The sequence below is a fragment of the Oncorhynchus masou genome, chromosome 31 (assembly GCF_036934945.1).
Source record: "Oncorhynchus masou masou isolate Uvic2021 chromosome 31, UVic_Omas_1.1, whole genome shotgun sequence".
NCBI lineage: Eukaryota > Metazoa > Chordata > Actinopteri > Salmoniformes > Salmonidae > Oncorhynchus > Oncorhynchus masou.
Window position 1 is genome coordinate 37052064 of NC_088242.1, and position 13775 is coordinate 37065838.

Consider the following 13775-nt stretch of genomic DNA (forward strand, 5'->3'; position numbering starts at 1 on the left):
GCGTGTCCTGCGTTGCATATAATCTGACTGAGGATACAAGTATCTGACTGAGCGGTGGTATGTTGAAGCAGGCACTAAACATTCATTCAAACAGCACTTTTGTGCGTTTTGCCAGCAGTTCTCCGTTGTGCGTCAAGCATTGCGCTGTTTATGACTTCAAGCCTATCAACTCCCGAGATGAGGCTGGTGTAACCAAAGTGAAATGGCTAGCTAGTTAGTGCGTGCTAATAGCGTTTCAAACGTCACTTGCTCTGAGCCTTCTAGTAGTTGTTCCCCTTGCTCTGCATGGGTAACGCTGCTTCGATGGTGGCTGTTGTTGATGTGTTGCTGGTTCGAGCCCAGGGAGGAGTGGAAGCTATACTGTTACACTGGCAATACTAAAGTGCCTATAAGAACATCCAATAGTCAAAGGTTAATGATATCCAAATGGTATATAGGGAAATAGTCCTATAATTCCTATAATAACTACAACCTAAAACTTCTTACCTGGGAATATTGAAGACTCATGTTAAAAGTAACCACCAGCTTTCATATGTTCTTATGTTCTGAGCAAGTAACTGAAATGTTAGCTTTCTTACATAGCACATATTGCACTTTTACTTTCTTCTCCAACACTTTGTTTTTGCATTATTTAAACCAAATTGAACATGTTTCATTATTTATTTGAGGCTAAATTGATTTTATTGATGTCTTACATTAAGTTAAAATAAGTGTTCATTCAGTATTGTTGTAATTGTCGTTATTACAATTTTGTTTTTATATATATATATATATATATATATATATATATATATATATATATATATATATATATATATATATATATATATATATATATATATTGGTCCTCCAATATTCGGTATTGGTATGGCGTTGAAAAATTATAATCGGTCGACCTCTAGTTGGCACCCACAGAGAAACGTAATGGCACAGGCACAACTCGGCGCTGTCATTGTAGAAGTCACACTGTGACGGCCCTGAATTTTTCTGAACCGTCTCAGTGCTTCTCCTTCCAATAGGGCGCTTTCCCTTTATTTCCCAATTAAATAGCCAGCATCAGCTGCGCAAAAAGGGTTGTGATGGAGACGTGAATGAGAATGTGTTCAACCCTCAGTTCCGAAGCTTCTCTATTCCGTTTGTTTTGTTGCTGTTAAACGTGTGTTTTGTAGCCTAATAGAGTTTACCCAGGACCGGATCCACTCTTTGCGTCCCTGTACTACACCTCTCTGTTCTTCGTGGCCTTTCTCCGCTGGAGATCTGTTGGCGGATTGGATTGTCTGACTGACTACAACCTTTTTGTATACGGTATTTCATTTGTTTTGATGTCATGTATACAGTGATGATTTATGTAGTTAGTTGTAGTTGAGGACTTAGTAAGAGTTGATACGCTTTAAAGTTCTGTGGTAAAATAATTGTTATATTGATTGTATGATTAATACTGGGTTTAGGCTACACTTGAATGAACAGACAAACATTGTGTGACAAAGGTCACTGGAGTTCCCTGAACTCCTTTACCGGGCTGGACTTTTTTTTTTAGGCCCGAGGTACAGGACATTTCTGGAGGAACCAGAACTCATTGTGTTATATTATTATGTGTGTATAATCGATGTTGCTAATACAACCCACGCAAAATAATATAGTTGTTTTTGAAGTTCTTTTCAATGTTTTAAGAGTTTATGAAAAGTTTATTTCCATCCTGACTTTTACATAAGTCCTTTGTATTGGTGTAGACTTGACGGACCAGATGGGACTCATTCCCTCCCAAACCAAAAGGAGAAACCAATGTTTTCTCTGGTATGCACAACCTACCTGGCACCCCTATAAATAATAACCTCAAGTCAAAACTGTTACAACACTTCACACTTTTGCGTATCTCGCTTTCTCTCTCTCGCGCTCTCTCTCCCTCCCTCTTTCTTTCACAGGCAAACACACTGACGTACACACACGTGCACACATACACCACCCACCACACATGCACAAACACACACACACACACACACAAAGGAAGAAGAAGTACTGCAGCGTGTTACATTTCAGTACGGGTGTGAAACTGTAAGCGTTTTAGAGTAACAACACTTGACACATCAGTGATATCTTTGTATACCACTGTCTACATACTAATCGACCAGACGTTGTCAGCACATCATTATAACTCAGTCATGTGGGTGACTTACTTGCAGTCTGTGTGTTTGGGTCTGTAGTAGAATGCTGGAACCTTCTGTTCATACTTGGCTTTGGCTGGTTCATTACCCATGGCAGCCATTAGCTGAGGACAGACGGAACAATAAAGGTTTCTCGGTTTTAATACAGATCAATGAATGCATTGACAACCAATGATGTATAAAAACCCTGGATTGCTGATGCTATGTACTGGCCATTGAAAGGCTTTGAAGCCACCGGTCAGCCATATTGGCAATCCCAAGTAGGAGCAGTCTTCCGTAGGAATGAATGGAATTCTACAATACAAAATTACATATATTTAAGTATTTTGTTGTTGTAGTGGGGACAGTAATATTAGTAATCTCCAAAAATCATACTTTAAGAACAAAACATGTTTAATTTTTTAAAAATGTTTAGCTCACATAATATAATTTAAAAGCATGTATTAACCCAAGTTAAACATTTAAGGCAATGCTACCAAATACTAATTGAGTGTATGTTGACTTCTGACCCACTGGAAATGTGATGAAAGAAATAAAAGCTGAAAAAAAATAATTATCTAGTATTATTCTGACATTTCACATTCTTAAAATAAAGTGGTGAACCTAACTGACCTAAAACAGGGATTTTTTTACTAGGATTAAATGTCAGAAATTGTGAAAAACCGAGTTTAAATGTATCTTGCTAAGGTGTATGTAAACTTTGACTTCAGCTGTATGCATGTGTGTGTATATATATATATATACACATACATACATACATACATACATACATGTTCAAGAGAAAAAAAGGAACTGTACAGCACGTTTTCTATATTTGCGGGTTACTGTCAGGTGTGGGCCTGAGATGTTCCCTATATCACATATAGTCAGGTGGTTGCGGAAGGTGATATAAGCAATTGCGGGTGGATGAGGGTGAATAAACAACTGACCTGCGCATCCCTATCAGACACACTACTGGAACTGACTGCGGGTCAGTTTTTTGCTTGTTCTAACATGAGCCGACTTAAGAACTTGGATGGCAAGATCTGATCTCAAATCCGGTTGTGACATGTAATAAATGTACTTGTACCAATGTAATGCAACACAATATAAGGTACATGGTCCCAGTATCTTCCTCTCCTGCTTCCCTCTATGGCAGGGTGTGACTGACCTCAACCTCTGAGTCGTCCCATATCTCCTGCTGAACAGACTTGACCCTGCTGATGTGGGGGATGCCTCTGTGGAGGAGGGAACAGCCCTGGCACACAAACACACCCAGAGTCACTGAAGCCCAGTCTGGCTCTGAGGAGAAGGGAAGAGAGGGAGGGAGAGAACAGTGGGGATGGAGGGAGAAAGGGAGAGAGGAACCAAAGGGGGGAGAGAGCGTCATAAATGCGGTGCAACAGAAGGGATGAGCTCAAGGTCCAAACTATAAATACTAAAAGTGCTGACACCTGCAGTTCTGAAAGGTAATAGGTAAATGAAGCAAACCCAGTATAACTGGATAGAGCTGCATAGAGAGAAAGAGATAGGGAGTGTGTTTGTGTGTGGCCAAAGACAGCAGAACTGCAGAATTGGATTAGTGGAAAACATATTTAGGCTTCGACACAGGAAATGAGCTAAATAATGCATTTATTCACTGATCAAAATCCACGGAGAGTATTAGAGCACTGTTCAACAGACCTCCAGGACATCGCTACACTCTATCACACACATGCAAGCATGTACGCACGTTCCCGCACACACAGCGACTACAGAGCTGTGACAGGCAAACACATGACAGAACCCTGCAGAAAGCACTGTGCTATGGAAAGAATAAACTGCCACAAACATGAATAGGCCTGCACTTGGGGTGTCCTGAATATATGAGAGATGTTATCTCTCTACTGTGATAATGCATGCATTGCACACACACACACACACACACACACTATTCTGAGAGATAAATTGGTTGACTGAATGACCTTATGCATTGACTAGAAAGAGAGCACTCATCCAGGAATTGCACTGAGCATATTCAAGGCTTTCGAAACTCTTGACAATGTGAATGTAGCCCAATCAGCCGATACCTATTATGTGTATACACACACACAGTTGAAGTACATACACTTTGGCCAAATACATTTAAACTCAGATTCACAATTCAGTTTAAATTTAATCCTAGTACAAATCCCCTGTCTTAGGTCAGTTAGGATCACCACTTCATTTTAAGAATGTGAAATGTCAGAATAATAGTAGAGATTTATTTATTTCAGCTTTTATTTCTTTCACCACATTCCCAGTTGGGCAGAAGTTTACATACACTCAATTAGTATTTGGTAGCATTGCCTTTAAATTGTTTAACTTGGGTCAAACGTTTCGGGTAGCCTTCCACAAGCTTCCCACAAAAAGTTGGGTGAATTTTGGCCCATTCCTCCTGACAGAGCTGGTGTAACAGTCAGGTTTGTAGGCCTACTTTCTCGCTCACGCCTTTTCAGTTCTGCCCACACATTTCCTATGGGATTGAGGTTAGGGCTTTGTGATGGCCCCTCCAATACCTAGACCTGTTCTCCTTAAGCCATTTTGCCACAATTAGGAAGTATGCTTGGGGTCCTTGTCCATTTGGAAGACCCATTTGCAACCAAGCTTTAACTTCCTGACTGATGTCTTGAGATGTTGCTTCAATATATCCACATCATTTTCCTGCCTCATGATGCCATCTATTTTCTGAAGTGCACCAGTCCCTCCTGCAGCAAAGCACCCACACAGCATGATGCTGCCACCCCCGTGCTTCACGGTTGGGATGGAGTTCTTCGGCTTCAAGCATCCTCCTTTTTCCTCCAAACATAACAATGGTAATTATGGCCAAACAGTTCTATTTTTGTTTCATCAGACCAGAGGACATTACTCCAAAAAGTACGATCTTTGTCCCCATGTGCAGTAGCAAACCGTAGTCTGGCTTTTTTATGGCGGTTTTGGAGCAGTGGCTTCTTCCTTGCTGAGCGGCCTTTCAGGTTATGTCGATTATAGGACTCATTTTACTGTGGATATAGATACTTTTGTACCCATTTCCTCCAGCATCTTCACAAGGTCCTTTGCTGTTGAACTGGGATTGATTTGCTCTTATCGCACCAAAGTACGTTAATCTCTAGGAGACAAAATGCGTCTCCTTCGTGAGCGGTATGGCGGCTGTGTGTTCCCATGGTGTTTATACTTGCGTACTATTGTTTGTACAGATGAACGTGGTACCTTCAGCCGATTTAGAAATTACTCCAAGGATGAACCAGACTTGTGGAGGTCTTGGCTGATTTCTTTTGATTTTCCCATGATGTCAAGCAAAGAGGCATTGGGTTTGAAGGTAGGCCTTAAATGCATCTACAGGTACACCTCCAAATGATGTCAATTAGCCTATCAGAAGCTTCTAAAGCCATGACATCATTTTATGGAATTTTCCAAGCTGTATAAATGTACAGTCAACTTAGTGTATGTAAATTTCTGACACTGGAATTGTGATACAGTGAATTATAAGTGAAATAATCTGTCTGTAAACAATTGTTGGGAAAATGACTTGGTGTCAAGCAACAAAGTAGATGTCCTAACCGACTTGCCAAAACTATAGTTTGTAAACAAGAAATGTGTGGAGTGGTTGAAAAACTAGTTTTAATGACTCCAACCGAAGTGGAAACTTCTGACTTCAACTGTATGCATGCACGTTTGCATGTGCATACGTTTGTGTTTGTAAATAATTTGTGTTGAATATCATTTTAGCTTACTTCGGCTCAATGTTTCTACTCAGTTTAATAGGTCCTGAGGCATTGAAACCTCCCAGGAAGTTGAGGCAGATTGCACAGCTGGCAAGACCACCCTCTTTGCAGATAATTCTGCTCTGACACCCAGTTCTAACAAACCACATTCACACACATTAGAAAGCCCCTCCCAAACACACTGTAGCCTTATGCTCCACACACACACAGAGTGTACGACTCGAGAGTCAGTTGAGAGCTAAGCGGTAAGGATAGAGTCTATTCTTGCATTTCCAAGTACTCTTGGGATGCAGAGAAAGCTCAGATGGAGATACAGATCCTTTTAAGTGCTGGGGCAAGTACCAAAGAGAGAAACATGTGACATTAGAAGGGGGGGGGGTATAAAGAATGAGAGAGATGGGGGGGGGGGGGGGGGGGGTATCCCTTCGCTCTGAGTGCCCAGAACATGTAATCAGGGTGTGGCCTCATGTCCGTAAACAATGACTCCATCTCTATGGAAACAATCCCCATCAGAACTGGCCTCCTTCTATAGCCAGAGGTGGGGTCATTAAGTGTGTGAATCAGAGAGCGGAGGAAAGCAAACTGACCACCAACAGAAAACACATGTGCTTCTGTCACTGGGATTTCCCACTTGACATTGGATTCCCCCTGTGTGTGTGCGTGTGTGTGCGCGTGTGCAAAGCAGCTTGCACAGTACAGACAGTGGGGGGCGTGTTTAATTAGTCAGAACGAGATAACCACTATTAATTGGTTAATTAATTGGCCGTCTTATGCCTACCCTCTCACGTTCCCTAGAATGGCTGATGTTTTAACCCCTTCATCACCATGGCATACATTAGTTAGATTGCTTAAGCAGCTTTCACCACATTCTCTTCCTGCTTCTCTGGGCACTAGTCTGACAGAGAGCTGAGCTACGCATTGTTATCGTGCCCTGTGGTTGTGGACGTGTTTAACTATAGTAAACAAAGAGAAATTTGACCAACTGGGGACATTTTGTTAGTCCCCACAAGGTGAAATGCTATTTCTAGGCGGTTAAGGTTCGATTTAGGGTTAAGGTTAGGTTTAGTGGTTAGGGAAAATAGGATTTTGAATGGGACTGAATTGTGTGTCCCCACAAGGTTAGTTATACAAGACTGTGGTGTGTGTGTGTTCGCGTGCATTTGTGCGCGTGCATGTGTGTCCGCACCTGGGGGTCTGTGTTTGATGGCTTATTCGTTCTTACTCTGCGCTCCACTAGACGAGGTAGGTCAGGGACTAGTAAAGCTTAACTATTTCTCTCTGCCTCAGCATTTGGATGCTGCCCTTCATGGAGGGTACAGACAAATTCCCGTGTGGGGGAAAAAAAAAATCGCAGTCATTCTCTGTGGGCTGTGGCCATTGAAGGGAAGCATCCTGATAGAGTTGAGGTTGTGTGTGGGCCTACAATATCTGGCCTTATATCAGTAGGACCACACAGGGGAGACATTCTGAACATTAGCATAATACTGTATGTTATCATCAACGTGTGGAAGCAAATGGCTATCGCTCTGACAGTGGTACAGTACATCACTGGTGTAGATTACCCTGCATAAATCAGTGAAATACACTAATTCCTCACTGAACATCTCAGTGCCAGAGGCGTTACTACAGAAACCCTTGTTCGATTCCAGGCTGTCTCACAACCGGCCGTGATTGGGAGTCCCATAGGGCGGCGCACAATTGGCCCAGCGTCGTCCGGGTTTGGCCGGTGTAGGCCGTAAATAAGAATTTGTTCTTAACTGACTTGCCTAGTTAAATAATTGTATTTTATTTTTAATTAATTAATTAATTAATAGTAGGTTGGTGACTGGTGGTTACGGGAAAGCAAGAGAGTCGCTTGCGTGATATGTAGCCTATGATCAGAGGCGGAGCCAGAGCGGAGTCTGCCTGCCCATAATCATCGCTTGCTCCACCTCAGCTCACCAGCTGATGTAGGCTGCGTGTGCCGGGTTTGGCGCATCCTTCTCACTGCTAGAGAACAGAACCCTCGCTGCTCTGCGCAACCATTTCTGCTAATATTCTGCTTAGCCTATCCAGTCCAAGTGCAAATGCAAGTCACGAGAAGGTGAGTTCGAGTCACCAAGGGTCGAGTCCAAGTCAAGTCACAAGTCTTGAAAATCGGGACGTGAGTCCTGGACTCGAGTACTACAACACTGCCCTCTGCGGGTGATTTGCAGGAAATGCAATGATCAAAGTAAAAAGGAAGGCTGTGATTGGTTACATTGCCTATTATGCCAATTTCTCCGTATAAAATGGGCCTTAACTTTAAAACGAGCAGAGATCCCACTCTGGAAATGTGATATGCCCTTAGAGTATATTAATGTTCAACTATATATTAAATAATTTGCCAAATTAAAAATGGTACATTGTTCATATTCCTGTTTATATTTTTCTATATTCATAAATTGGTGTAAAAAGAATAATATTGAAATCAAAATACTACTCATATTACAGAGCAAGCATTAAAAATGAATATGACACCAATTTTTGCTTTGTAGCGTCTATGGATTAAACATTACAGTCTTAAAGGGTAAGGCCAAAATGTCATAAATGTGTATATACCAACTTTGAATTATTTCTCAATTATGCTTTTAGATACGAATGTCAAATATACATTGATTGTACAAAACATTAGGAACACCTTCCTAATATTGAGTTGCACCCCCTTTTGCCCTCAGAACAGCGTCAATTCGTCAGGGCATGGATTCTACAAGGTGCCAATAGCATTCCACAAAAATGCTGGCCCATGTTGATTCCAATGCTTCCCACAGTTGTGTTGGCTGGATGCCAAAGCGGTCATCAAGGCAAAGGGTGGCTACCTTGAAGAATCTCAAATATAAAATATATTTTTAATTTGTTTAATACATTTTTGGTTAAGACATGATTCCATGTGTGTTATTTCATAGTTTTGATGTCTTCACTATTATTCTACAATGTAGAAAATAGTAAACAAATAAAGAAAAACCCTTGAATGAGTAGGTGTCCAAACTTTTGACTGGTACTGTATCTACATATCTGTATGTATTTAATTATTTATCTATGTATTATCTAATTACTCATTTTTAATAAATGTATATATGTATTCATTTATTTATTGATGTATTTCTTCCTCCAATATTATAATGGGGGGTGTCAAACATCCTTATCTAACACACCATTGGTTGATTAATGTCACGGTGCATTGCTCGACTAGTTTTGTCTGCTTTTGCACCACCTATCTGAAGCTTGCCACAATAGTGGAATTTGCAGTTCACCTTCAAAATAAAAGACCTGCATTGAAACTGATGCAAACAGATACAAATAGTGGAATCATGCCATATTTGAACTGGATAATGCTTAACAAGTTTGGAATGTTGTTATATAAAGTCAACAATTAGTTAATTTGCCTCAAATTTTAATCAGTTGAAATCATACTATGGATGTATTCGACTTCAGAATTGCATTGGGGGCAGACTGAATCCATTGTACAGTCATGGCCAAATGTTTTGAGAATTAACACAAATTTTAATTTTCACAAAGTTTGCTGCTTCAGTGTCTTTAGATATTTTTGTCAGATGTCACTATGGAATACTGAAGTATAATTACAAGCATTTCATAAGTATCAAAGTATTTTATTGTCAATTACATGAAGTTGATGCAATAAGTCAATATTTGCAGTGTTGACCCTTCTTTTTCAAGACCTCTGCAATCCGCCCTGGCATGCTGTCAATTAACTTCTGGGCCACATCCTGACTGATGGCAGCCCATTCTTGCATAATCAATGCTTGAAGTTTGTCAGAATTTGTGGGGTTTTGTTTGTCCACCCGCCTCTTGAGGATTGACCACAAATTCTCAATGGGATTAAGGTCTGGGGATTTTCCTGGCCATGGACCCAAAATATCGATGTTTTGTTCCCCGTGCCACTTATCACTTTTGTCTTATGGCAAGGTGCTCAATCATGCTGGAAAAGGCATTGTTTGTCACCAATCTGTTCCTGGATGGTTGGGAGAAGTTGCTCTCAGAGGATGTGCTGATACCATTCTTTATTCATGGCTGTGTTCTTAGGCAAAATTGTGAGTGAACCCACTCCCTTGACTGAGAAGCAACCCCACACATGAATGGTCTCAGGATGCTTTACTGTTGGCATGACACGACTGATGGTAGCACTCAACTTGTCTTCTCCGGACAAGCTTTTTTCCGGATGCCTCAAACAATCGGAAAGGGGATTCATCAGAGAAAATGACTTTACCCCAGTCCTCAGCAGTCCAATCCCTGTACCTTTTGCAGAATATCAGTCTGTCCCTGATGTTTTTCCTGGAGAGAAGTGGCTTCTTTGCTGCCCTTCTTGACACCAGGCCATCCTCCAAAAGTCTTTGCCTCACTGTGCGTGCAGATGCACTCACACCTGCCTGCTGCCATTCCTGAGCAAGCTCTGTACTGGTGGTGCCCCGATCCCGCAGCAGAATCAACTTTAGGAGACGGTCCTGGCGCTTGGGCGCCCTGAAGCCTTCTTCACAACAATTGAACCACTCTTCGTGAAGTTCTTGATGATCCGATGAATGGTTGATTTAGGTGCAATCTTACTGGCAGCAATATCCTTGCCTGTGAAGCCCTTTTTGTGCAAAGCAACGATGACAGCACGTGTTTCCTTGCAGTTAACCATGATTGACAGAGGAAGAACAATGATTCCAAGCACCACCCTCCTTTTGAAGCTTCCAGTCTGTTATTCGAACTCAATCAGCATGACAGAGTGATCTCCAGCCCTGTCCTCGTCAACACTCACACCTGTGTTAACGAGAGAATCACTGACATGATGTCAGCTGGTCCTTTTGTGGCAGGGCTGAAATGCAGTGGAAATGTTTTTTTGGGATTCAGTTCATTTGCATGGCAAAGAGGGACTTTGCAATTCATCTGATCACTCTTCATAACATTCTGGAGTATATGCAAATTGCCATCATACAAACTGAGGCAACAGACTTTGAAAATTAATATTTGAGTAATTCTCAAAACTTTTGGCCATGACTGTACAGCCTTGCCTATGGAACTTGGGTCAATGAAATGTTCACACAAATATTAGGGTCATAGCTCTTATTGCAGGACTTAAACTGTGGGAAATGACTTCACTATTTCAGGTTATTTTGCGTATTGAACATTCATGATGCAATGTAGAGCTTTACAAATGGGATAAGTCCAAAACACAGCTGTACATTGCAATATGAATGTCCAATATACACAATAGGTGAGGTGATTTTCCCACAGTCAAAGTCCTGCAATAAGAGCTACAACACTATTTGTGTGAAATCTTCACAGTTGTATTCTGTGGGTGTCACTGAGTAGGCTGATACCCCATTTAAATGGGCCCATGTTCCTTAGGTAAGGCTATATATTGCAATTTGAATGACCAATACGCACAATACTGACTGGCGAGGTGATTTTCCAAGTCCTGCAATATGAGCTACAACAGTAATATCTCTGCACACTCTTCACAATTGTGTTCTGTGGGTGTCACCGAGGCTGATAATTGATCCACAATCCATAAGTAAGGCTGTTAAGTGAAATATTAGTATGCCCCCAATGCAATTATGAAGTACAATACATCCACAGTGCGATTACAACTGATTTGTTCCTTCTTGTCAAATTAACAAATGATTGTCTTTTGTTGAATATATTTAACATGCCAAACTGAAGTGACATGCTATGATTTTCGGAGTAGGGCACCGATAAATGGTGTCATATCTGGCATCTCGATGGATACTGAGGCTTCATGGTTTAAGATGACCATGCAAGGAATAGTTGATTCACGTCACTTAATCTGCACTGTGAACGGGAAGGAGGAAAGCCTTTCTGTATTCTTGATGTTTGATGAAGAATTTCCTCTGGCCCATTTTATGCTGGGATATGCAGTGCAAGCTTATGTAAATTTTTTTTTACAAAAAAAGCCACTTCAATGTCATAAATGTAAAAAGTCTGGCCAACTGAATACCATGGGGTGGCAGGGTAGCCTAGTGGTTAGAGCATTGGACTAGTAACCAAAATGTTACAAGTTCAAATCCCCGAGCTGACAAGGTACAAATCTGTCATTCTGCCCCTGAACAGGCAGTTAACCCACTGTTCCTAGGCCGTCATTGAAAATAAGAATTTGTTCTTAACTGACTTGCCTGGTTAAATAAAGGTAAAATAAAAAAATAAAAAAAATTGTTGGAGTCTGAGGAGGCATGGTTTTGCAATTGTGATGGGAATCACGTTCCCTGAGTGCCCTGTTAAGGTGAAGAAGTTCAAAGCAGGAAGGATCAGGGCTGTCGAAGGTCTCCCACGCAGAGGTAGTGAAAATTGTCGAAGCAGTGAGTAGAGATGATGATGCTATGGCAGTGGATGCTCAACAGTCAGTTGAGAGATCCTGAAACACCAGTTGTGTAGAAGGTTGTTTCTTTTTTGCGTTTATTGTACATTACAAAAAAAAGAAATCATTGTGAAAGCGGCTAAAAGGTTCTTATGACTCAAATATTGCATGGAATACTGTCTGAAGATGCTTCCCACTTTCAGGCCCCAAAGCCTGTGTAAGGATCTGAGTACATTTGACGACAAAAATATATATTTTTTAAATCTATTTTTTTCATTCTTTAAAAAAAAAAAAGATCTCTGTTTTTACCCCACCCAGTAGTGGCAGCAATACACCTTTTGGGATTTAGTCTGCTAATAAAACCTTAAAGAAGAAGAATGACACAAATCCAGATGACCTGTTTTTCTGTGTGGAGGCATGCATCGAATACTTGGGTCAGCTAGCTGCTATATAATTGGTAGCTATATTTTAAAGACTAGCTAGTTACTGTGTATTTGAACATTTTGGTCAAACTACTTTGTTCCCCTGCCGGATTATTGATGCCTTTGTGACAAAGTTGACAAGACTCTCCTAATGTTACTGCAAATAGGCTGTTTAGACAATTTGGCTGATTTAAGAAGCTTGTGCACATTTACATTAGTGTTTCATTAGCTAGTTAGCTAAGTTACTGACTGACTAAGCTAATTCTTATTCCTGTTGTAGTTGCATTTCAGGTGGAGTGGCATTGCAGACAGGCCAGCATGCATATTCAAAGAATCTGAGTAGTACTGATTTTAGGATAAGTTTTGCATACACACCGAGTACAATTACATTGACAAGGGGGAGATTATCCTAGATCACTATCCCTATGCTGAGACGCTATGTGATTATGGGCCTTGGAAGAAATACCTAGCACAGCAGTCCTTTCACCACAGGATCCTAGAGCAGGAGTAGGCAACTTGGTTCTAGGAGTACTGCAAGATTTTGTTTCAACTAGGCACCACAGCAGGGGTGTGTTCAGTTCACTTTCCCAAAACATTCTTGTATGTTCTTGATCAGACTTGGAGATACGTTTGCTCCGTATGGTGGGTGTGGCTTGAAGCAATGAGTGAAGTATTTAAAGGGCAGTGGTGCATTTTGTACCCCCAACCCCTTCCAATTTTTCAACGTGTCCCTCAGTACAGCACCGTTTCTGTTCAATTAAACATTCCATTACATTTGTATGTACTGAATGCAGCGCTGACCAACTGAGCTAATTGATCAGTTCAGTGATTGCCTAAATGCAACACACCTGGTCTTCCAGGCACTTCCCCTTCCCTCGAGGAGTTAGTCAATGCTTATGAATATTGAATATGAATTTCCATATCAATGACACCACACAAAACATTACATAATACAGAACATTAATAGACAAAAACAGCTTAAGGACATAGACGTACACTTATTTTTTTAAAGGCACACGTAGCCTACATATCAATACATATACATGAACTATCTAGGTCAAATAGGGGTGAGGCGTTGTGCTGTAAGGTGTTACTTTATCTGTTTAAAAAAAGGTGCTATGCAATAATGGCT

At 41.0% G+C, this 13775-nt stretch overlaps 1 protein-coding gene across 2 annotated transcripts in view; it reads right to left on the bottom strand.

Moving 5' to 3' along the window:
- Positions 1-13775, bottom strand: part of LOC135523896 (arf-GAP with dual PH domain-containing protein 1-like) — a 42166-nt gene that overhangs the window by 16942 nt on the left and 11449 nt on the right. For both annotated transcript variants that reach the window (XM_064950902.1, XM_064950901.1), the window contains exons 2-3: positions 3313-3443; positions 2175-2266 (exon numbers count right to left, since the gene is read on the bottom strand). In XM_064950902.1, the coding sequence (XP_064806974.1) occupies positions 2175-2266; positions 3313-3443 (223 nt within the window). The remainder of the gene's footprint in view (positions 1-2174; positions 2267-3312; positions 3444-13775) is intronic.